At 41.2% G+C, this 21,120-nt stretch overlaps 1 protein-coding gene across 5 annotated transcripts in view; it reads right to left on the bottom strand.

Moving 5' to 3' along the window:
* Window positions 1–21,120, bottom strand: part of BICD1 (BICD cargo adaptor 1) — a 297,869-nt gene that overhangs the window by 84,072 nt on the left and 192,677 nt on the right. For all 5 annotated transcript variants that reach the window (XM_030543575.1, XM_030543550.1, XM_030543562.1 and 2 more), the window contains exons 3-4: window positions 11,627–11,779; window positions 8,298–8,735 (exon numbers count right to left, since the gene is read on the bottom strand). In XM_030543575.1, coding sequence (XP_030399435.1) covers window positions 8,298–8,735; window positions 11,627–11,779 — 591 coding nt within the window. The remainder of the gene's footprint in view (window positions 1–8,297; window positions 8,736–11,626; window positions 11,780–21,120) is intronic.

Below are 21,120 nucleotides of genomic sequence, written 5' to 3'. Positions count from 1 at the left end.
CTCGGAGCCTGAAGCCTGAGTGTGCTATTTACCTGTGTTTGCTCAGCCCCTGTCTGAAAGCCTGAGCCTTGGACTCTACTGCCCCGCCCTGACCCAGAGCCTGGGCTAGTTATCTTTTAATTGTTACCTGTGTGTGCTCAGCCCCCTGCTGGACGGCTTGACCCAGGACTCCTGCTGCCCGACTGATTCCCCAAGGGGCCGTGCAAGGATTAAGGGAGGTGGGGTGGTTCCCCGCCATCCTGGAGAGGGATGAGCCCCAGCTAACCTCTATACAGGCTCATTGTCAAATAAAGTTTTACCATTTGTTACAGGAAGTTGGCCCTACAGAGCCACTGTATTCCAGTGACTATGACTGCTTAAACTAGTTAGAAAGAATTGACTCTTAGTACATTATTGTTCAGTGCAGACATCTACTATGGAGAAGAAAATTAATGGGAATGTTTATGATATCTTTAACAAACACAAACCAGGTTTGGAAAGATTGCTTCTCTTGCAAAATTTCAGACTGGCAAAATAAAGTGAGAGTCTGCATGGAAATGATTATCTGTTTGCAGATACAAATAACAATGTTAGAAGTAGTGTATCTGGAACCCATATGCTAACTGGTATACTAGGTGAGACATTTAAAGAAATCTATGGAATCAATATAAATGTATTATAATAAGCAGTACAATACTAGGGGACACTAGGATGTTACTGTGTGTTTCAGTGACTAATATATGCTTCTACCTTAAAAAAAAAAAAAAAAAAAAAAGCAAGAGTAAACCCCTAAATAATAATGACTTTCTGCTGTTCCTAAGTATTTCACTTTCTTTAATCTGCTGTATTTTTATTTCCACCCACAGCAATCTTCTAGAAACAGGGTGTTATATTTCAGTGTTATCTGGGTTTTCTGGACAGCTAAATTAGTAGTTTCACTAACTAACTTTATCATTATCTAAAACTAAAAAACCAACCCAAATGAGCTGTGCATGTTTCATGCTGCATATTTCTCTGCAAGGATTTCAGTTTGGGGGTATTTTCCCCCAAAGTATGTTAGCAGTTTGCTTTGAACTATGGGAACCAAATTTATCATTATTATTTAGTTTGTTAACAAGAGAAGTTAGCAATGAACTGATGGTGGGAAATGTGAAGAACTTCTGAACAGGAAACTTCCATTATGGAACCTGATGTCTAGTCTAATTTTCTTGGTTCTCTGGACAGAAAAGCACTGAAAGTGCTAAGGAAGCTGAAGGAGAAGGTCAGAGAGGGAAAACACTGAACATTGTTCAACAGCCACCACATGGGATGATGAAGAAGGGTCAGCAGATCTGAAGATTTGTCTAATCCTCTCCACTCAGAAGAAAGGCGGCTGTGAGGTGGGGCCTCAAGAATAAGGAGAATAAAGTGGTGGAAGGAATCACGGGGCTCTGAAAAGGATATGGATAATTCCTCTTTCCCAAATCAGAGAAGACATTTTTGCCATTAATAACCATTAGAATTTTAATTGAGGCATGGACCTTCGCTGGGAATTGGTGGGTCATATTACTCACCTCAACTCCACCAGAGAGGTCCTTTGGGGCCATCTGCCTGTCCCAAGTCAGGATAAAGGAGGAGGGTTGGGCGTGGGGGCTAGCAACTCCACCTCGTAAAAAATCAACCTGCTACAGAAACGCCAACAATAGAGACAACAGAGACTTTTACCCTGGAAAAAGAACAGTCTTCAACTCGAAGATGCATGACGCTGGGTGGTAAAAACCGTGAGGAAGCCACTAAGCCGATTACCCTTCTTGCAACCAGGAGGATTACCATAGGCACATGGAATGTGAGGAACCTTCAGGCTGATAGCAAAAAAATAGGCTATACCTGGAACCAGCTAGAGCGAATGGCCCAGGATAGAGGACTCTGGAGATCTGTGGTTGGCGGCCCATACCCCGATTGGGGTGACGGGAATGAGTGAGTGAGTGAGTGATTACTCACCTCGTTTAGAAGGTGTGTCTTGTTTGCACTATTGGAATACAAGCAGTGACAGTATGGTCTCCTCGGCACTAGCCAGGAGCTGGCCTGTCAAGAGGTAGGAAGGAGTGCAGCCCCAGAGCTGCAGGAGGAATTGTACCTGCCTTAACCAATATTTTGATGTGTGTGCTACAATAGGCCTATAGTTTGCTAATAGGGCAAATAAATGGCTGTTGTGTATGAAAATTTCAAATAGCTAAAGTGCACACCCTTTGGTGGAAGTGGGAAGTGCCTTTGATACATGCCTCCATGAATATACCACCACAAAGACACTGCTGAAGATAGCAAATCCTATTTTGCTGAAGCATTACCAGCGTGAACATATAATTGAATCCCCATCTCCAACATCAAGAAACTTCCTGGAGGAATTCCTCACATTTAATTTGTGAGACCATAGGTGAGCTTGTGTGGCTCTAAATAGAAAGGACAGTTTACTTAAAACGACAAGCACACACCAGCATTCTAGGACAAACCTTTAAGTATCTGTAGCTGTTGTCCCCAAAATTTTCAGGGTCACATCCCCCCTTATCCCTGTCTGTTCCCCCTCCTCCTACCCCCGCCCCTGAGCCAGGCCGCAGCTCCTGGAATTCAGACAAGGATAAGGGGGCCAAGGCTGGAGCCAGGAGCAAAGCCTTGGCCGGGCCGTGGTTGGGGGCTGAGGCTGGAGGGCAGGGCCGGAGCACAGCTGGGAGCCAAGCGGGGCTGGGTGGTGCTCCCTTCTAGCCCCAGCACGCTGATCTATAGAAATCATGTCCGTTTTCTTGCTGTGTCTATTTTTTTCAAAAAAATGCTTAACATGCTTAGGATGCCTAGTAAGGGCAGTTGCTGTCTGTATTACACACAGTATCAAGTTGCTATGGTCAGGCATATCCACTCAACTACGAAACCTTCCCATGTATATATACTATTTGGAATACACTTAATAAAACGTGAAGAACAATATTAGGCTGGTCATTGTCGGTAGACTGACAATGTAACTGAGAATAGTTACCAAATGAATACTGTTAACACATTTGTATATGCTTTTCCTCACAAAACTAATTGTACAAAGCTCCAGGCACCATATCATCACTGCTTTCTTATGGCATAACCAAGATTTGGTAACGAAACAGGTAAAACAGTTAGTACTCCAGCAAAATGTCACTTAACATGTAGGGGAACTTTTTTCCTCATTGAGCATAATAAAGCGAGGTCCATTATATTCTCAATTTTACTTTTGTGCATCTCTCACTTTTTCATGAGTCTCCCTTTAGCAGAGGGACATCGTGATGGTACCTTCCGGGATTAGGCCCAAGAACACTCAGGGTACGTCTATACTACCCGCCGGATCGGCAGGTAGTGTTCGATGTATCAGGGATCGATTTATTGCGTCTCGTCAATCCGTGAATCGACACCTGTACTTCACCTCAGCAGGAGGAGTAAGCGGAATAAACGTGGGAGCTGCAGCAGTTGACTTGACGTCGTGAGGACGGTCAGATAAGTCAAACTAAGATACTGAAGTTGCGTATCTTAGTTCGCACCCCCCACCCCCAGTGTAGCCCAGGCCTCAGTTTGCACTGAGCTGACATGCTGTGCACCCCACAGGAATTGCTTAACAGCTTGCATGGTTGGACCTTTAGGCTGCGTGGCCCTGTATTATTTCTTTCTTGGATGAGGATACAAATGTTGGCAACCACTACTACTTCTGTTTTGTATTCAACAAAAGGAACTCTTCTCCCATTTTGTTCTTTCTTGATTAAATGCCAAATCTTTTTCCAACTTAAGTTAATGGCAAAAACTCCAATTAATTGTAACAGAAGCAGAACTGAGTCTACATACCCTAAGGACTAATTCAGATACTCTTACTCACATTGAATAGCACCTTAGTCCACAGTCTCACTGAAGTAAAAGGGAGTAAGGTGCTACTGAACCAGTGTAATGGTATCAGAATATGGCCCGAATTTATTCAGCAAAAGGAACTGGATCCTAGTACAGAAAGTGGTCTGGAAAAAGTGAGGGTACGTCTTCACTACCCGCCGTATCGGCGGGTAGCAATCGATTGCTCGGGGATCGATATATCGCGTCTCATCTAGATGCGATATATCGATCCCCGAACGCGCTTATATCGATTCCGTAACTCCACCAAACCAAATGGAGTTGCAGAATTGACAGGGGGAGCTGCAGACATCGATCCCACGCCGTGAGGATAGTGAGTAATTCGATCTTAGATACTTCAACTTCAGCTATGTTATTCATGTAGCTGAAGTTGCGTATCTAAGATCGATTTTCCCCCGTAGCGTAGACCAGCCCTGAGAGTCACAGAATCATAGAAATGTAGGGCTGGAAGGAACCTTGAGAGGTCATCAAGTCCCACCCTTGTGCTGAGGCAGGACCAAATAAACCTAGACCATCATCTGACAGGTGTTTGTCCCACCTGTTCTTAAAAACCTCCAACAACTGGGATTCCACAACCTCCCTTGGAAGCCTATTCCAGTATTTAACCACTCTTATAGTTAGAAAGTTTTTACTAATATCTAACTATAAACGAGTTGGCTGCCCCCATGTGCCCTCTGGTGGCCTTGTGCCTCTGCCCTGCCTTGCCCTTTATTCTTCCTTTTCCAGGTCCTTTTACAGAAACTCCACACTTGCTCATCCAATCACCACCCTTATTGGGGCCTGGCTTTATTCAGACAAATAACTCAAAAGTAAAACTCAAGAGTCCCAAAAATCTGTCCTGGGGCATGGCTCTTACCTCAGAGCCTGCAGAACCAAAAGGGTTCCTTGTTGGAGTTCTTACAGGGTGACCTGCCCTGGGGTTCAGCTTTCAGCAGTCCTGCTCCGAGCTGACTCCCCTGTAAACTTCCCAGAGTCAGCCTTCTCAAACAACTGTCAGCTCTATTATAAAGAACCAGCTGCTTGAGGTTCTTTCCCCCCCTGCACCAGGTGTCTCTTGTTAGCTCATATAACAAGCCTGCTCCAGCCTGTGACTGCAGTTCCCTTACTCCCTCTGCTCTATCACACTAACCTAAATTCTTTGCTGCAGATTAAGCCTATTACCTCTTGTTCTACTTTAAATGACATGGAGAACAATTGATCACTGTCCTCTTTATAAAAGCTCTTAACATATTTGAAGACTGTTATCATGGTCCCTCCCCAGTTGTCTTTTCTCAAGACTAAACATGCCCATTTTTCTTAACCTTTCATCACAGGTCAAGTTTTCTAAAACTTTTATCATTTTTGTTGCTTTCCACTGGACTCTCTCCAATTTATCCACATCTTTCCTAAAGTGTGGTGCCCAGAACTGGACACAGTACTTCAGCTACGCCCCAGGGCTGAGTAGAATGGGCCAATTACCTCACGTCTTACATACTACATTCCTGTTGATACACCCCAGAATGACAGACTTTTTTTGCAGCTGCACCACACTGTTGACTCGTATTCAGTTTTTGATCCACTATAACCCCCGGATCTTTTTTAACAGTTTTACCACATAGCCAGTTATTCCTCATTTTATAGCTGTGCATTTGATTTTTCCATCCTAAGTGAGGTACTTTTCATTTCTCTTTATTGAATTTCATCTTGTTAATTTCCAACCAACTTCCAATTTGTTTTAATTCTAATCCTTTGAATTTAATAAAGGATTAATTCTAATCCTTTGAATCTAATCCTTTCCAGCTTGATGTCATCCTCAAATTTTATAAGTACTCTCTCCACTCCATTATCCAAGTCATTAAGGAGACTATTAAATAATAGTGGACCAAGGACTGACCCTTGCAGGACACCACTAGATATACTCTCCCAGTCTATCAATGAATCATTGATAATTACTCTGTGAGTACGGTCTTTCAACAAGTTATGCACACACTGTTCATCTAGACCACATTTCCCTAGTTTACTTATGAGAATGTTATATGGGACTATGTCAATAGCCTTGTTAAAATCAAGTTATATCATATCTACTGCTTCCCCTCATCCACAAGGCCAGTAACCCTGTCAAAGAAGGAAATTAGGTTGGTTTGTCATGATTTGTTCTTGACAAATCCATGCTGGCTATTCCATATAACCCTATTGTCCTCCAGAGGCTTACAAACTGATGGTTTAATAATTTGTTCCAGCATCTTCCCAGGTATCAAAGTTAGGCTGACTGATCTACAAACCCCTGGGGGTCATCTTTGTTCCCCTTTTTAAAGATAGGTTATATTTGCTCTTTGATAGTGGTAAGCCAGCTCAGGATAAAATTAACAGACCAGTTCACCTGAGTGTGATCTTAAAGGCTTGTCAAGAGGCACTGCAAGGTAATCAAGCTAATTCACAGTGTGTAAGTAACAAAGGAATGTTAATTGGGCTTCCAAACATAAGAGGTTTCAGAGTTCATAAGAGGTTCACTTGTGTTTATAAGAATCAAGAATAGATACTAAATTAGGGTGACCAGATGTCCTAATTGTATAGGGACAGTCCTGATTTTGGTTTTTTTTTCTTATATAGGCTCCTCTTACTCCCTACCCCCGTCCCAATTTTTCTCACTTGCTATCTGGTCACCCTGTACTAAATTGCATTTTGACAGGTTTCAGAGTGGTAGCTGTTAGTCTGTATCAGCAGAAACAATCATAGTCTATCAGGGTTGTAAGGGACCTCAGGAGGTCATCTAGTCCAATCCCCTGCTTAAAGCAAGACCAATCCCCAGACAGATTTTTGCCCCACATCCCTAAATGGTCCCTCTCAAGGACTGAACTCACAACTCTGGGTTTAGCAGGCCAATGCTCAAACCACTGAGCTATCCCTCCCCCTAAATGAGGAGTCCTTGTGGCACCTTAGAGACTAACACATTTATTTGGGCATAAGCTTTCATGGGCTAGAACCCACTTCATCAGATGCATGAGATGGAAAACACAGGAGCAGGTATAAATACATGAAAGGATTGGAGTTGAACTCACACCTTCTTGTCAACTCTCTGAAAAGAACCACTCTCATTACCACTTCAAAAGTTATCTTTCCTCCCTTGGTATCCTGCTGTTAAATGAATTGTCTCGTTAGACTGACCTCACACTTGGTAAGGCAACTCCCATCCTTTCATATAGACTTGGTGGATATCACATTGTGTTTACAAGACTGAAACCTTAGGGCTGAAGCATTCAATCTTCAAAGCAAGGCTATTAGGACTTGTCACAGACTCAAGTATCTATTCTTCCTCACACTAGATGCCCAGACTGTCTTCCTAGGAAGACACCTGTGAACTTGTTCTTTATATCAGAGAGCTATAAATATAGATTCATGAGACTGATCCAACAGCTCTGAACTTTCTGGACGCTGATGGAGGCTATTCCAGATGCAAGACGGATCTCCTCAAGTCTGCTTTGGTAAAACCCTGAGGAACTTATGGAAGGACACGAGACTTATGGAGAATCAGCAGGCATTATACCTCTGCTAACAACTGGTCTCTCAGATTCTGAGCCAACTGTAACATTTCTTATACGCTTAGAACTTTTAATAACTCTTATTTCTTTTCCTGAATTAATATATCTTTAGTTTCGTTTTCTAAGGATTGGCTTCCAGTGCTGTTTTTGGTGAGATCTTGAAGTATCCAGTGAACCTGGGGTGAGTGACTGTTTTTTTGGGACTGGAAAAACCTAATGTTTGGTGGCTTTGGTTTTAATAACCTTACATCATAAAGTCCAGCTTCTCTGGGCTGGAATGCTAAGTGGGCTGTATGTGACTCCTTGGTAAAACCAATATAGTGATCCATGGGTACACTTTTGTTACTGACTTGGTAAAATCTAACTGTAGAATATACCACCAGTTTGGGTGTGTCTGCCCTGTTTTCTGACAGAGTGTTCTGAGTTTGGCATTCTTAGCTGTGACCCATGCTATGAACCGTGACACTCTTCTCCAGTAGTCTGGAACCATGCCTATCCCCCATCAGTTCTTGAAGTCTATTATCATCAGGGAGGAGCAGCTTTCATAAGATAATGCTTAAAGATGCTCTTCAGTTTACTGGCTTGATTTTTAAATTATTATGTTTGCTAGATCTGCAAACCCTTGTGAACTCTCCTCTCCTGCCCCAACCCCATACAGACTTCAAGCACTGCTGGGTCCCTTTCTCTTCTCTTCCCTTTGTTTCTGATCATTTCAGGCCATGCACATACCCCATTCTCTCAACTGAACTTTTTTTGAGAGATCTGGAAATTAGAAAATACCTAGGCAGAAAGCTAAGAACAGGAAAATGGATGGTGGGGAATAGGATCATGGACAAGTAAATCAGTCATTAGCGCTACAGTCTGGTATAATTATGTGGAAGTCTTTATGATTTTAAGCTGAGCTCTTACCTGCACAAGTTGCTGCTTCAATTTCTGCATTTCCGATATGTTGAGCTCACTGAAGAGATCAGAGACTGGGTGCAGAGATTCTCCTTTCCTAACTGTGGGAGTCCGGTAATCTCCATTCAGTTTCACAAGAGGCCCATGGATGTGCCCGTTCATTTTGTCATCATTATTAGGTTCGCTCCCATCCTCTGCAAACTTTAATCCATCTACCGATATATTAATGTGATTACTGTACATACTATCATTGAGGTTGATATACTGGGAGAGTTCCTTCCTCAGATTGTTCTTTTGCTCCCTTTCATTTTTTAAAGTCTCCAGGGCTTCCTCCAGTTGATGTTCGGCAATCTCCTTCAATCGGATGGCATCTTCTAGCTGGCTATTAAGCAATACTGTCTCCTCCTCAAATCGTTTAATCTCATGCTTTAAACCTTCATATTCAACCTGAATTAGACAAGACAAAGAACATTCATAACACTAAAACTTGGGTCTTAAAAACCTGCCATATATTAGCCTGATTGAACTAGGCACTAAATAGCCAAATATTACTTAGACCAGGCATTGCCAGTAGCTGCAAAGAGCGTCGTTCTCAGAAAATTCATGAGGAAAGGTGTACTGCATGTACCCCATTTTATTAGTTCTCGGTTTTATATTGTACTGCACACATTTTCAAGGGGTGACAATCAGAATCTGTGGGTGATTTATTAGGACACATACTGTATTTCAGAAGTTCTCAATCTTTTTCTTTCTGAGTCCCACCCCCTACACACACACACACACACACGCTATAAAAACTCCTTGGCACACCTATGCCACAATAATTGGTTTTCTGCATATAAAAGCCAGGGCCAGCATTAGTGGGTAGCAAGCAGGGCAATTGCCTGGGGCCCCATGCCGCAGGGGCCCTCACAAAGGTACGTTGTTCAGGTTTCAGCTTCAGCTCTGGGCGGCGGGGCTCGGGGACCTGGGCTTCAGCCCCATGCAGTGGGGCTTCAGCTTTCTGCCCTGGGCCCCAGCGAGTCTAATGCTGGCCCTGCTTGGAGGCCCCCCTGAAACCTGCTCGAGGCCCCCTAGGGGGCCCTGGATCCCTGGGTGAGAACCACTGCTGTATTTCATGCAAGAACAGTCACTGACCTGAAGCTACACTAGGAAGTGCAGCTTTATTATTAGTTATCATAAGTAACATTTGTCTATTATGGCATTGCGTATAGATAGAGGTTAATTATATTGTTTGACTTATCACTCATAGCTAGTTCTAAGGCATCTATCACTATGACATCTAACTTTTTATCTGATGTAATCACTGCGTGCCCAGTTTTTTATACTGTAGGGACATATAGGTTTGTTTTATGAAAATTATTCAATACGGTTTTATTTAAAAAATGAAAGTACAGACTAATAAGCCAACCTATATAAAACTGCCAGATGTCCTCAAGTGGCAGCAATTTTAAAACAGAGGTTGACTTTTGACAATCTGAAAAATATAATAGTAGCAGTGTTCAACTGGATGGTCTGGAATTTTGTTTCATTTGGTGTCTACAGAAATATTTGAAAAGCAGAATTTAAATATAATATAAGGAATGGGTCCCTGTGAATAGCAAATTCCTTTTGGGCTTGGATATTCAGTAGACAGTTGAAGACTTATTTGGGAGCTGGCTGAAAAGGCAGTCTTTAGAATTTGAACCTTCAGATAGATATTATGTCACTGAGCAAACAGCTCAGGGAATTTAGTGACTGATTATACTGGGAAGTTTTTGAAAATCTGAAGGTTTGGGGTTTATCCCAGATTTTGTGATTTGGATTTGGGGGTCACAAATCTGTGTTGCTGTTGTTTTGTAGGGAAATTAATCCTGAAAACACAGGCCCTATTAATAAAATCCAGTATCTATATTTTCTTGATTATACACATAACATAAGCGGTGAAATTCTCATGAAAATCAGAGAGATTTGCACTGTCTGAACAGTAACTGATTTTTACATTGCCATTTTTCATGGATTCTTCTTCCAAATGCCTAAAAAGATCTGATCATAAAATATCAAGGACTATATAATACATGATTTTATAAATTAAAGAACATACAACACTAAGCTCTTATGAAATTCCATCTTGTAGATCAAAACTATTTTCTGAGTTACAAGAACATACAAAAAGTATTTGATAAAAAAATACTGTGATTTTTTTAAATCAATCCAAATATGCCAAATATTTTTTCCTCTTTATGGGGCCCTGGTATTCAGTTTCATTAAGAGTGAAGTGTTCTAACAGATACAAACACTTGTGAAAAAAGTCTCTTCTGGTGGAAACTATGACAGTCCATTCATGGGTCTAGCTTTCCCAAGATCTGTGCAGATCATTTCCATTAAGCTAGTGAGAATCATACTTGTACCTCAAAGTGGGGATACAGTGGCCTGGATAATACCTCTCTGATAAAGACAAGTCGACTGGAAATTTAGTTTTAGAAATTTATAAGTCATGGTGTCTCAATATAAGGAAAGGAAAGTATGGATCTGTTTCTATTATCTCCATGTCCCCTGTTGTGCTACCTTGTTCTAAGTGCTTCACTCACCATGTCAGGATGGGTAAAATAGTAAAAGTTAGATGAAATATTACTGCAAATCCTGACAGGAACAAGATAGCTTTGTTAACAAACTCCCTGTAGAAACTGTGGCAATCTTGGATACTTGATAAAAGCCCTATTTATCCCGTTGAGCATGTTAGGCCTTAAAAAGCAATTGCATGTTATGGACGCAGGAAGCAATTACAATCTGTTTGAAATGAAGGCATTGCCTTATAAATTGTTATCTGGCGCTGGCATGGAATGTGTTTAAAAGAAGAAAAATATTGCCAGTTTAATCACCTGAATTGCATATTTACCAATTTATTGTGACAAGACAGCACTTTTGACAGAGGAACAAATCCCTTTTGTCCAAGACAACAGTTTTCTTGATTACTTTGCCAGCAACAACATTTTCCACAGAAAAAATTTATGTTTTTCAGAGTAACATTTCTAAATGTCATATATGTATAAGTGGGCCTGAGTTTCCCTTCACATCATTGTGAGTTGTGCACACATATTAAGTGGAGAGCAATCCTGGATATTGTTTACAGCTGGTTGCAGTGGGGTTTTAATTTGTCATGGAACCCTCCGGATGCATTCAGCACTTTATTAAGATTTCCAGTGTGTTAGTTTTCCAATACTATGTTTAACAATAGCCAGCAAGATATGAAATATCTCATACCAGATTAATTTAAAATAGGTCAAATTATGCAGTTTAAAGTCAATCAGTGTTGTATTTGTTCTTAGTCTAGCATCTAAAATCTCTTCTGTGCTTACTTGGTTCTGTTTCAGTGTGGACACCAGTTTTTGCAAAGTGATATTTTCTTCTTCAAGCTCTGTGTAATCCTGAAGAAGTCTTGCCTCTCGGAACTTGTATTCTCGAATTTCATCTTTCATTCGTATTCTCTGCAGCTCTGCCATTTCGTTATTCTGAAAGAGAGGAAAAAAACCCCAACATATTACTATTTCATTTACAGCAGCATGAATGGTAAACATGGCCCCAGTGTATAACAATGGCAACAAACAAGTAATCAAAATGATGTAATACTACATGTTGAAACGGCAGCACCACAATTAATATGTTGTCATACCACAGTTTCTGTACTTTGTTATACAACTGGATGCATACAAATGAGCATATATGATATGGAAACTTGAACAAAATAGTTCCAAGATTAATTTTCTATTTAAATTAAAAAACCCTCCAGTGCTTTATCATCTTATTGCTTTTATTTGCTAGAAGCCTGGTTGAAAGGCTTAGATCAAAACACAATTGCCTACTGTTTTTCACTAAAGGACAACACACTAGACTCATACAGCAGAAAAATGAATAATGATGTCTGTCTTGCAAAGATAACTATTAACCAAGAAGTAATATAAGAACCAACTTCATGTTTTGAAATCAAGTACAGGTATTTGTGTGCTGTACTATTCAGTGAAACCAGTTGCAAGTGAATACTCAAAGGATGGAAAACTCAGTTGTCTAACAGATGTGGTCTTCTAATAAAGCCAGAGTATTTTAGGATAACATGAGGCAGCTTCTTAAGCCCAGAGTTTACCCATTAGGGTGGTCTCTTGTTTCAGGTTCTGCTGTATGTATAAAGTGGTATATGTATAAGTCATTTAGACAATAACCCTACCAGTTTTCTAGACAACATTTTTATATATGTTTCAAGAACTGCCACCAAAAAGTTATTTGACTGCATCTAATTCTAGGTTTAACTAATTTTTTGCATCCAGAGCTTGGGTTTCCTAAGGTTATTCTTTGTGGGAGATTCAGATGCTGAAGTGACCTTTAATCTCTCTAAATCATCAGATATCAGAGGCCTGATTCTAATGGTACACTTGTATAACCCCACTGTCTTCTATGGAGTTACTCCTGATTTATAATTAGGCTTGGAATGCGTTGATTTTAATTGGTAAATGTCAACAAAAGTTGATGTCACCATACCCAAACCAATGAGAACCATTTCCATCAACAATAATCAAACTTTACGGATAGGCAAAGTAACAAATATGCTGCTTGACAACTTATTAGAGTTTGATTTAAGGGTAAATTTTGACATATGATGTTGACCATTTGTATTTTAGCAGTTATAAAGCTTTAACTTTTTGAATCTCAAAGTTTACTCTCATTAACTAATTATTGTCTGACACCCATAACTTCCTGCAACTGTAAAAATTTAAATTGATAAAAATAAAGTGTAAAAATAAACATCAATATTATCCGTTGAAATGATAAAAAAATGAAAATCCAATTCTGCCAACCCTGTTTATAATGAAGTAGGTGAAAGTGGAATCAGCGACAGATATGGTCTTTCAAGGCAGCACTGCTCTGTAGGTGAGCCGCCCTTCAGTCCTGGATTCATGGCAGTAAGGACCATCAGTTGCATCTCCCACCCCCTGCAGGAATGATGAGTACTGCAGTAGCAGTGGTACCTGAGGGGGGTACGACGGAATATTCTACAGTAAGAAGAAAGGCTCCATTCATAATGATGGCATAGACTCTGTCTCTGCTGTGATGCCAGGAGGAGCAGAGATAGCAAATAATATAATCTATGATTTCTGCAAAGGGAGAGCAATCACACAGACATCATATCTTTCTGAAAAGTTGAACATCTCTGTAAGAAACAGACACTATAGAAATTGCATTCAGTGACCTGTGTATATCTGGCTCTGTATGCAGTGGCAGATTAGCCACTGGGCTAATGGGGCCCATTCCCAGGGGCCCCAGCCAATTGGGGTACCCCCACGCTCCAGCCTGCTCCACCTGCCCAGGGCTCCTGCCAGGGAGCATGGTCATAAGAAAATAAGAATGGCCATACTGGGTCAGACCAATGGTCCATCCAGCCCAATATCCTGTCTACTGGCAGTGACCAATGCCAGGTGCCCCAGAGGGAGTGAACCTAACAGGTAATGATCAAGTGATCTCTCTCCTGACATCCATATCCATCCTCTGACAAACAGAGGCTAGGGACACCATTCCTTACCCATCCTGGCTAATAGCCATTAATGGACTTCACCACATGAATTTATCTAGTTCTCTTTCAAACCCTGTTATAGTCCTAGCCTTCACAACCTCCTCAGGCAAGGAGTTCCACAAGTTGACTGTGAGCTGTGTGAAGAGGAACTTCCTTTTACTTGTTTTAAATCTGCTGCCCATTAATTTCATTTGGTGGCCCCTAGTTCTTATGTTATGGGAACAAGTAAATAAAACTTTTCCTTGTTCACTTTCTCCACACCACTCATGATTTTATATACCTCTATCATATCCCACTTTAGTCTCCTCTTTTCCAAGCTGAAAAGTCCTAGCCTCTTTAATCGCTCCTTATATGGGACCCGTTCCAACCCCTAATCATTTTAGTTGCCCTTTTCTGAACCTTTTCTAGTGCTAGAATATCTTTTTTGAGATGAGGAGACCACATCTGTACACAGTATTCAAGATGTGGGCGTACCATGGATTTATATAAGGGCAATAAGATATTCTCCATCTTATTCGCTATCCCTTTTTAATGATTCCTAACAGCCTGTTTGCTTTTTTTGACCGCCTCTGCACACTGCGTGGATGTCTTTGGAGAACTATCCAAGATGACTCCAAGATTTCTTTCCTGATTAATTGTAGCTAAATTAGCCCCCATCATATTGTATGTATAGTTGGGGTTATTTTTTCCAATGTGCATTACTTTACATTTATCCACATTAAATTTCATTTGTCATTTTGTTGCCCAATCACTTAGTTTTGTGAGACCTTTTTGAAGTTCTTCACAGTCTGCTTTGGTCTTAACTATCTAGAGCAGTTTAGTATCATCTGCAAACTTTGCCACCTCACTGTTGACCCCTTTCTCCAGATCATTTATGAATAAGTTGAATAGGACTGGTCCTAGGACTGACCCTTGTGGAACACCACTAGTTACCCCGTCCATTCTGAAAATTTACCATTTATTCCTACCCATTTATTCCTCCACCCGATTGCCTGGTGCTCCTGCTGGGGAGTGGGGTCAGAGTGGTGGGGCTTGCCCTACTCCATCCACGTGGTGCTCCTGCAAGCCCCTGCACCCCAATCTCCACTCCCTGGCAGGAGCACCAAGAAGGCAGGGCAAGCCCCCATGCCCTGATCCCACTTCCCCAGCAGGAGCACCGGGCGGGAGAGTGGGGGGGACTGCAGGTGGGAGGGATGGGGGGTCCCCCCATTTGCTCTGGCTCAGGGCCCTACAAAAGTGTAATCTGGCTCTGTCTGTATGTACAGATTAATTCCTAGTACATAAGTGTTCTCAATTCTGAGTTGATTTGCAAGACACAGATATTTAGTTTTGCATCTGAGTTAAACAAGCGTAAAATCCTAGAAGATAAAACTATAAACCACTATAAAATATATTGATGCACAAAAAAAACATGCAGTGTAGCTGCAGGAGTTCTCCTGCCAACAAAAACTTCCACCCCCACATGAGAAGCGGCAGCTTTGTGGGCAGGAGAGTACTCCTGCTGACAAAATGCTGTTCACACCGGCGCTTTTCACCATTAAAACTTTTGTCATTTTTAACACCCCTGAACAACAAAAGTTTTGCCGACCAAGTGCCAGTGTAGACATACCTTCAATTTTATCTGGATTAAGACTGAAAATAGGGGTGAATTGTCTCAAATTGGTTTTAACTGAAGTCAGTATCTGGCAGTGACATCATTTGTTTGTTAAAGGCTATAAAAAATGATGAAATGGAAGATTCTTTGTCATACTCTACCTGATCATGCTGCAGCACACCAGAATGAGAGTTTTCCCCAGGTCTCACCCAGCTGTAAGTATACTGATCACATGTTTATGAACACTTTGTTACTGTATTGGCTCTAGTGACTGCTTATTTTTAGGCTGTCAGGCATGTTTAGAAAAATTGTATAAAATACCATTTGATGTATACATTAAATAAAAGAATTAATGGTTAAATTAGTGTCTGGTGATTTCCCACATTAGTATTATTAATGTCTAATATTATTAATAATTCCAATACCACTGAACAATTGCCTGTGTTTTCCATTTCTGACATTATGTCTTTAATTTTGGCTCCTGTAGGGTCTGGGTATACATGCAAGCCTACTTTCATGAGAAATGCGAGTCAAAATGGACTGAAGGGATAGCAGTATGGGGACAACACCCAGCTCTAAAAGAGAGCTTATGCCAAGCATAACTGTGCTATCTCACAACCTTACCAATGGCAGGAAGATGATCAGCCCCTGGATGAAGAGCAGGTGGCTGAAAAATCAACCCAGGCAACAAGTGTGTTTTAAAGAATTCTCCTTCTGCATAACAGTCCCATCCATTAAAGGAATCTCTCAGGACTGCTGAAGTGGTCCACAGCAGGCTAAGGCCTGTAGCCAATTGCAGTTTAGGAAAGGCTTGTGATAGGACAGGATTAGGGTGCATTAGCAGAATTACACAGGAAACCTTATGTCTGTTCACATTAAGTCTGACTTCACTGGGCTTTGGATCAATGGAAAGACTCACATCAGGCCTATTATGCCAGTCTTTCATGAGCAACAACAAATTTATACATAAAATTAAATTGTCAAAAACACACAACCAAAAATATGTTGAAGGTCAAAAATCTTAACTAGTAATTTGTAACTGTTGGATGAAGCAAAGGGTAGGAAGGTTCAATAGCTGATAACATAAAATTAAGGTTCTGACAAAAATTATACAAAACTAATCAATTATTTTATCCTATACTTAATTTTTACAAAATCCATCACATACTCTGAGATACAGTAAATATTATCCCCTCCCCCCCCGAAAACTGGCTCAGCAATCGGCTACATTGATCAAAAGGAATAGCTCTTAGAAAAAGCAGGAAGGGGACAAAATAGCCAGAGATCAACGGACCTGAATAAAAAGGCTTTTTACCAAATCACTGATGTGTTATTTCACTGACGCACTACAAACTACTTTATTTTGGAAACGGTTCTGAGATTAACTGAATGTGTAAGACCAAGGAATGGAACCAATTTTCCCCCTAATACAACATATAGCAACTGTACAGGAAACTTGAATGGCCATCTTTCTTAAATTCATCATATTAAAACAAACAACAGAATGCTCATTCCTTCACCACATACCACGGCTTCTCCTACACATTCCTGGAAGTATAAACCGAACCACTTATAATATTCCTCCTCTCTCCCTTCTTTTATCCATATAGAAAGCGTTACTACAGAACAATACACTATTTGCTCTGGTTAAAACAAAAAATAACAGCAACAACAAAAGAACCAGCCAAAAATTCTGTCTGCTAACCGTTCTGTCTGCAGTGTTACCTTAAGTGTCTATCCAAAGCATTGGAAGGAAGCAAGACAGTAATAGTACTGTCATAGGGACCAACACCAACTCAGCATGTTATTTTGAAAAGATGATACAATATTTCACTAAGGTAAAACACAAATCTTGTCACTGAAAATGGCATAACATTGCACTCTATACTCCAACCTCTCCCTTGGCACTTGCAAAAGCCTGCATTATGCTGGCAAAGATCCAGCTGTAAAGCACTGTTTCATTTTCAATACCACACATAAAATGCTGTGCTTTACTAGTACAGCCCAATATTTTATCAAGGCTAATCTAAAAGCAATCTATAGAGTTTTTTTTCAAATTAGCACCTAGTATGAGCAAATGCCAGAAAAGGTCTTTCAGGGTAGCGCGTAATGTTACAGTATTTTCATAGTTATGCTATTTCTGTGTGGTTTGCATTGGTGAAATATTCTTTCATCTTTTCAAAATAACATGCTAAGTTTGTATTTGGTCCCTGTCACAAGTACTATATTTGCTTCCACCAAATGTTCTGATTAGAGACATAGGAAATATGTCTGGCAACAATTGTGTTTATTATTTTTGTCAGTTTTTTTTTAAATATTTTGACTGAACAATACATCATTATGACATATACAACAGTCTCCTGATACATAAAGCCAGGGTGGAAGCATGATGCAAGTGTCACATTTTAATCATCACATCAAGCCTCTCTCAGGATTTTTGAAATGCACCAAAATACTTTTATATGATGTAAAATGGGTGCATCAGCAGGGCAATTTTCCAGATGAGCCACTAGGAGACAATTCTAAACCAAATGATTCTATGATCAGCAAAATAATTCATAATTCAACTTCGCTTTTAATCATGTACTATTAAAGTTCCAAGGGATGGCTGCTTATCCAGAAATGTTTGCAAGGGTTTAACCAAAAGATTTTTATCACCTCCAGAGAAGATTCCCTTCTTTGTATTACTGTATCTGTAAAACACTGTTAACCCAAGAGGTGGCGCTAAAGGTACATGAGTCATGTTTTAATGCCTAGAGGTTATTTTCTGTCTCAATCACAAGAAGAATTTGGTGCAATGATTTTAATGCATCTGTGCCAAAAAAGCAAGAAAGAGACACCTATGAAACTAAAGAAGACAATAGACTTCTTGTCAGCATGGGATCAGACCGTAACTAGTGGGCATTAATTACTGTAGGTGTTAGCATATTGCTTAATGCGCTACTGGAAGTTATTCAGATGCTACGGTAATAAGGGCAATATAAGAACCTATATATGATTGAATAGAATAAATCCTAATCAATGTAAAATTGAATGCACCAATTAAGATGGAACTAAAGTATTAATATCTGCAATCATCAGGCACATCTTCAATGGCACTACTCAGATATGTAAAGTAAAGTATGTGCCCAAGTGTTTGGGCATATGCCTAAGGCCCATGGCCATGAACTGTGAACTCTTCAGTCCAGGGAACTGTGTCTTCTTATGTGTTTAGTTAACACGTCTCTTTATTCTCTGGAACAGAGCTAGGCCGATTCCCCAGATGTTTAATTGATCCTTTACCAGTATATAGTTAGGAGTCTCATTTAGGCTTATATATGGACATGGAGTCATGAGCATTTTTTCCACATTACTTCACATAAAACTCAAGGGAGGGATTCCAAGTTAAGCAGAAGTCATGCCGGCAGCCTCTGGCACAATAAAAAGCCTATTTTCTTCCACAGTGAAGGGCTTTTCAGCTCTGTTAATCAGAAAACAATCAGATATGTGCACCAAAGCTAGTCTACACTGGACCAAAGTTTAAGTCTTATCTGGTGGGAAGTGCAGCCACAACCACTTGCATTGTATGTGAATTTCTACTATTAATTTAGTAATTCAGGAGCAAAAACAATGAAAATTAGGTACTTTGGTTTTAATAACCGAATATTGTATGTATGCAATATAAAAGCCCATTTGAATATGACTTTTGTAATGTACTAACAATAAATGGGATGTTTTGAAGCCGATTATGTCAGTTGGACGATTTATGGTTAAACTAATATCTGCTTTCTTGAGTCTGGGAACACCTGTCATTGTAAACTTGGGTGCCAAATTCACTTTAATCTACACAGATGAAAATAAAAGGTGTGGGTTTTGTAGACACCAATACTTAATAAATCTTTTTAGTTATATTTTACCTTGGGTTAGAATTTAACATATTATGAGTAATTTCTGTTTCTTTCTCCATCCTAAATTTGTTTCTATTTGGCCCTAGGAGAACAAAAATAAATGAATGAAAAATTCTTGAGACTAAAAAAAACCCTCCCCAAAAAATGCCAAAATGTTCTTATTCTACTGCCTTTGGGGTAGACTGTTAGGAGCTATATGGTCCAATTACATCTTTTCTTTTTAAAAAATTGATTTGTGTTTGAGTTTTAATAAATAAACAATCAAAATGGAAGAGGAAATCTATATCTGCATCCTATAGGACCAGGGCCGGCTTTAGGCCTATTCCACCAATTCCCCCGAATTGGGCCCTGCACCAAAGAGGGCCCTGTACCCAGTGAGAATCCCTTCCCTGGCTAGAGGTGCCTTTTTAATTTTTACTCACCTGGTGGTGCTCCGGGTCTTCAGCGGTACTTTGGCGGCAGGTCTTTTGCTCGCTCTGGGTCTTTAGCGGTGAGTCCTTCAGTGCCCCTGGAGACCTGAAGCGAGTGAAGGACCCGCCACCGAAGTGCCGCCAAAGACTCAGAGCACCGCCTGGTGAGTACAAGCCCCAAGTGTTTTTTTACATGTGGGTTTTTTTTAAGTCATTCCTGCCGGGGCCCTGTCGAAACTGTTCGAATTAGGCCCCGCACTTCCTAAAGCCAGCCCTATATAGAACATATTCCACCCTCCTGGCATGGTTTACAAGGAAGCAAACCAACACATAAAGGGGGAGATGAAAAGCCATGCTCTTTCCCTTCCCGCCCTATAGAAGTCTCTCTCTAGGACAACATTACCATTAGAAATCTGTGGATTTTGGTGGCCACAGAGGGAATACAGCCAGGGATCAACTAATCTATACAGGATGATACCCTCAAGAGTTGGCAGATTTCAAAGAAAAAAATCCACTCAGACACTAAGGATGCACCAAACCAGGAATGGAATAATGTGATAGGTGGTCCATCCAAGCAACATTAATTCACCATATAAACTCATTCCATGCATGCGAGGTGCCACAACACCATTATTCCTTCCGACCTGGAGGGCACCACATGGGATTGAGGACCTATGCAGAGTACGAGGAAGTCGACCAGAAGGGAGGATGAGTGCATAGTGCCCATTGTTTCCCACAATTGCATGTGAAAGCTAATTAAAAGTGAACTAAAGTCTTAGTCCTGATCCTGCATCAGGATCTGCTAGTGCAGGGCTGGGTAAACTTTTTGGCCCAAGGGCCACATTTGGGTATGGAAATTGTATGGCAGGCAGTGAATGATCACAAAACTGGGGTTGGGCTCTGGTTGGGGGAGAGGGATCTGGGGTGGGGCCAGAAATGAGGAGTTCAGGGTGGGGAGGGGGCTGGGGGTTGGGGTGCAGGCTCTGGTTGGAGGTACGGGCTCTGGGATGGGAATGGATGTGAAGGGTTGGGGATGCAGGAGTATGCTCTGGGCTGGGGCAAAGGATTTTGGAGGGCAGGACGGGGAATCAGGACTGGGACAGGGGGTTGGGACATGGGAGGGGATCAGGGGTGCAGGCTCCAGGTAGTGCTTACTTCAAGCAGCTCCCAAAGCAGCAGCATGTCCCTCCTCTGGCTCCTATGCGGAGGTGTGACCAGGTGGCTCTGCATGCTGCCCTATCTGCAGGTGCCACCCCTGCAGCTCCTATTGGCCATGGTCCCCAGCCAATGGGAGCTGCCAGGGTGGTGCTTGGGATGGGGGCATTGTGCAGAGCCCCCTGGCTGCCCCTACGCATAGGAGCTGGAGGAGGGACATGCTGCTGCATCTGGGAGCCACAGC

Source organism: Gopherus evgoodei, chromosome 1, assembly GCF_007399415.2.
Source record: "Gopherus evgoodei ecotype Sinaloan lineage chromosome 1, rGopEvg1_v1.p, whole genome shotgun sequence".
Classification (NCBI taxonomy): domain Eukaryota; kingdom Metazoa; phylum Chordata; order Testudines; family Testudinidae; genus Gopherus; species Gopherus evgoodei.
Note: the sequence above shows the minus strand (reverse complement) of the source record. Positions and strands in the feature narration are given on the sequence as shown.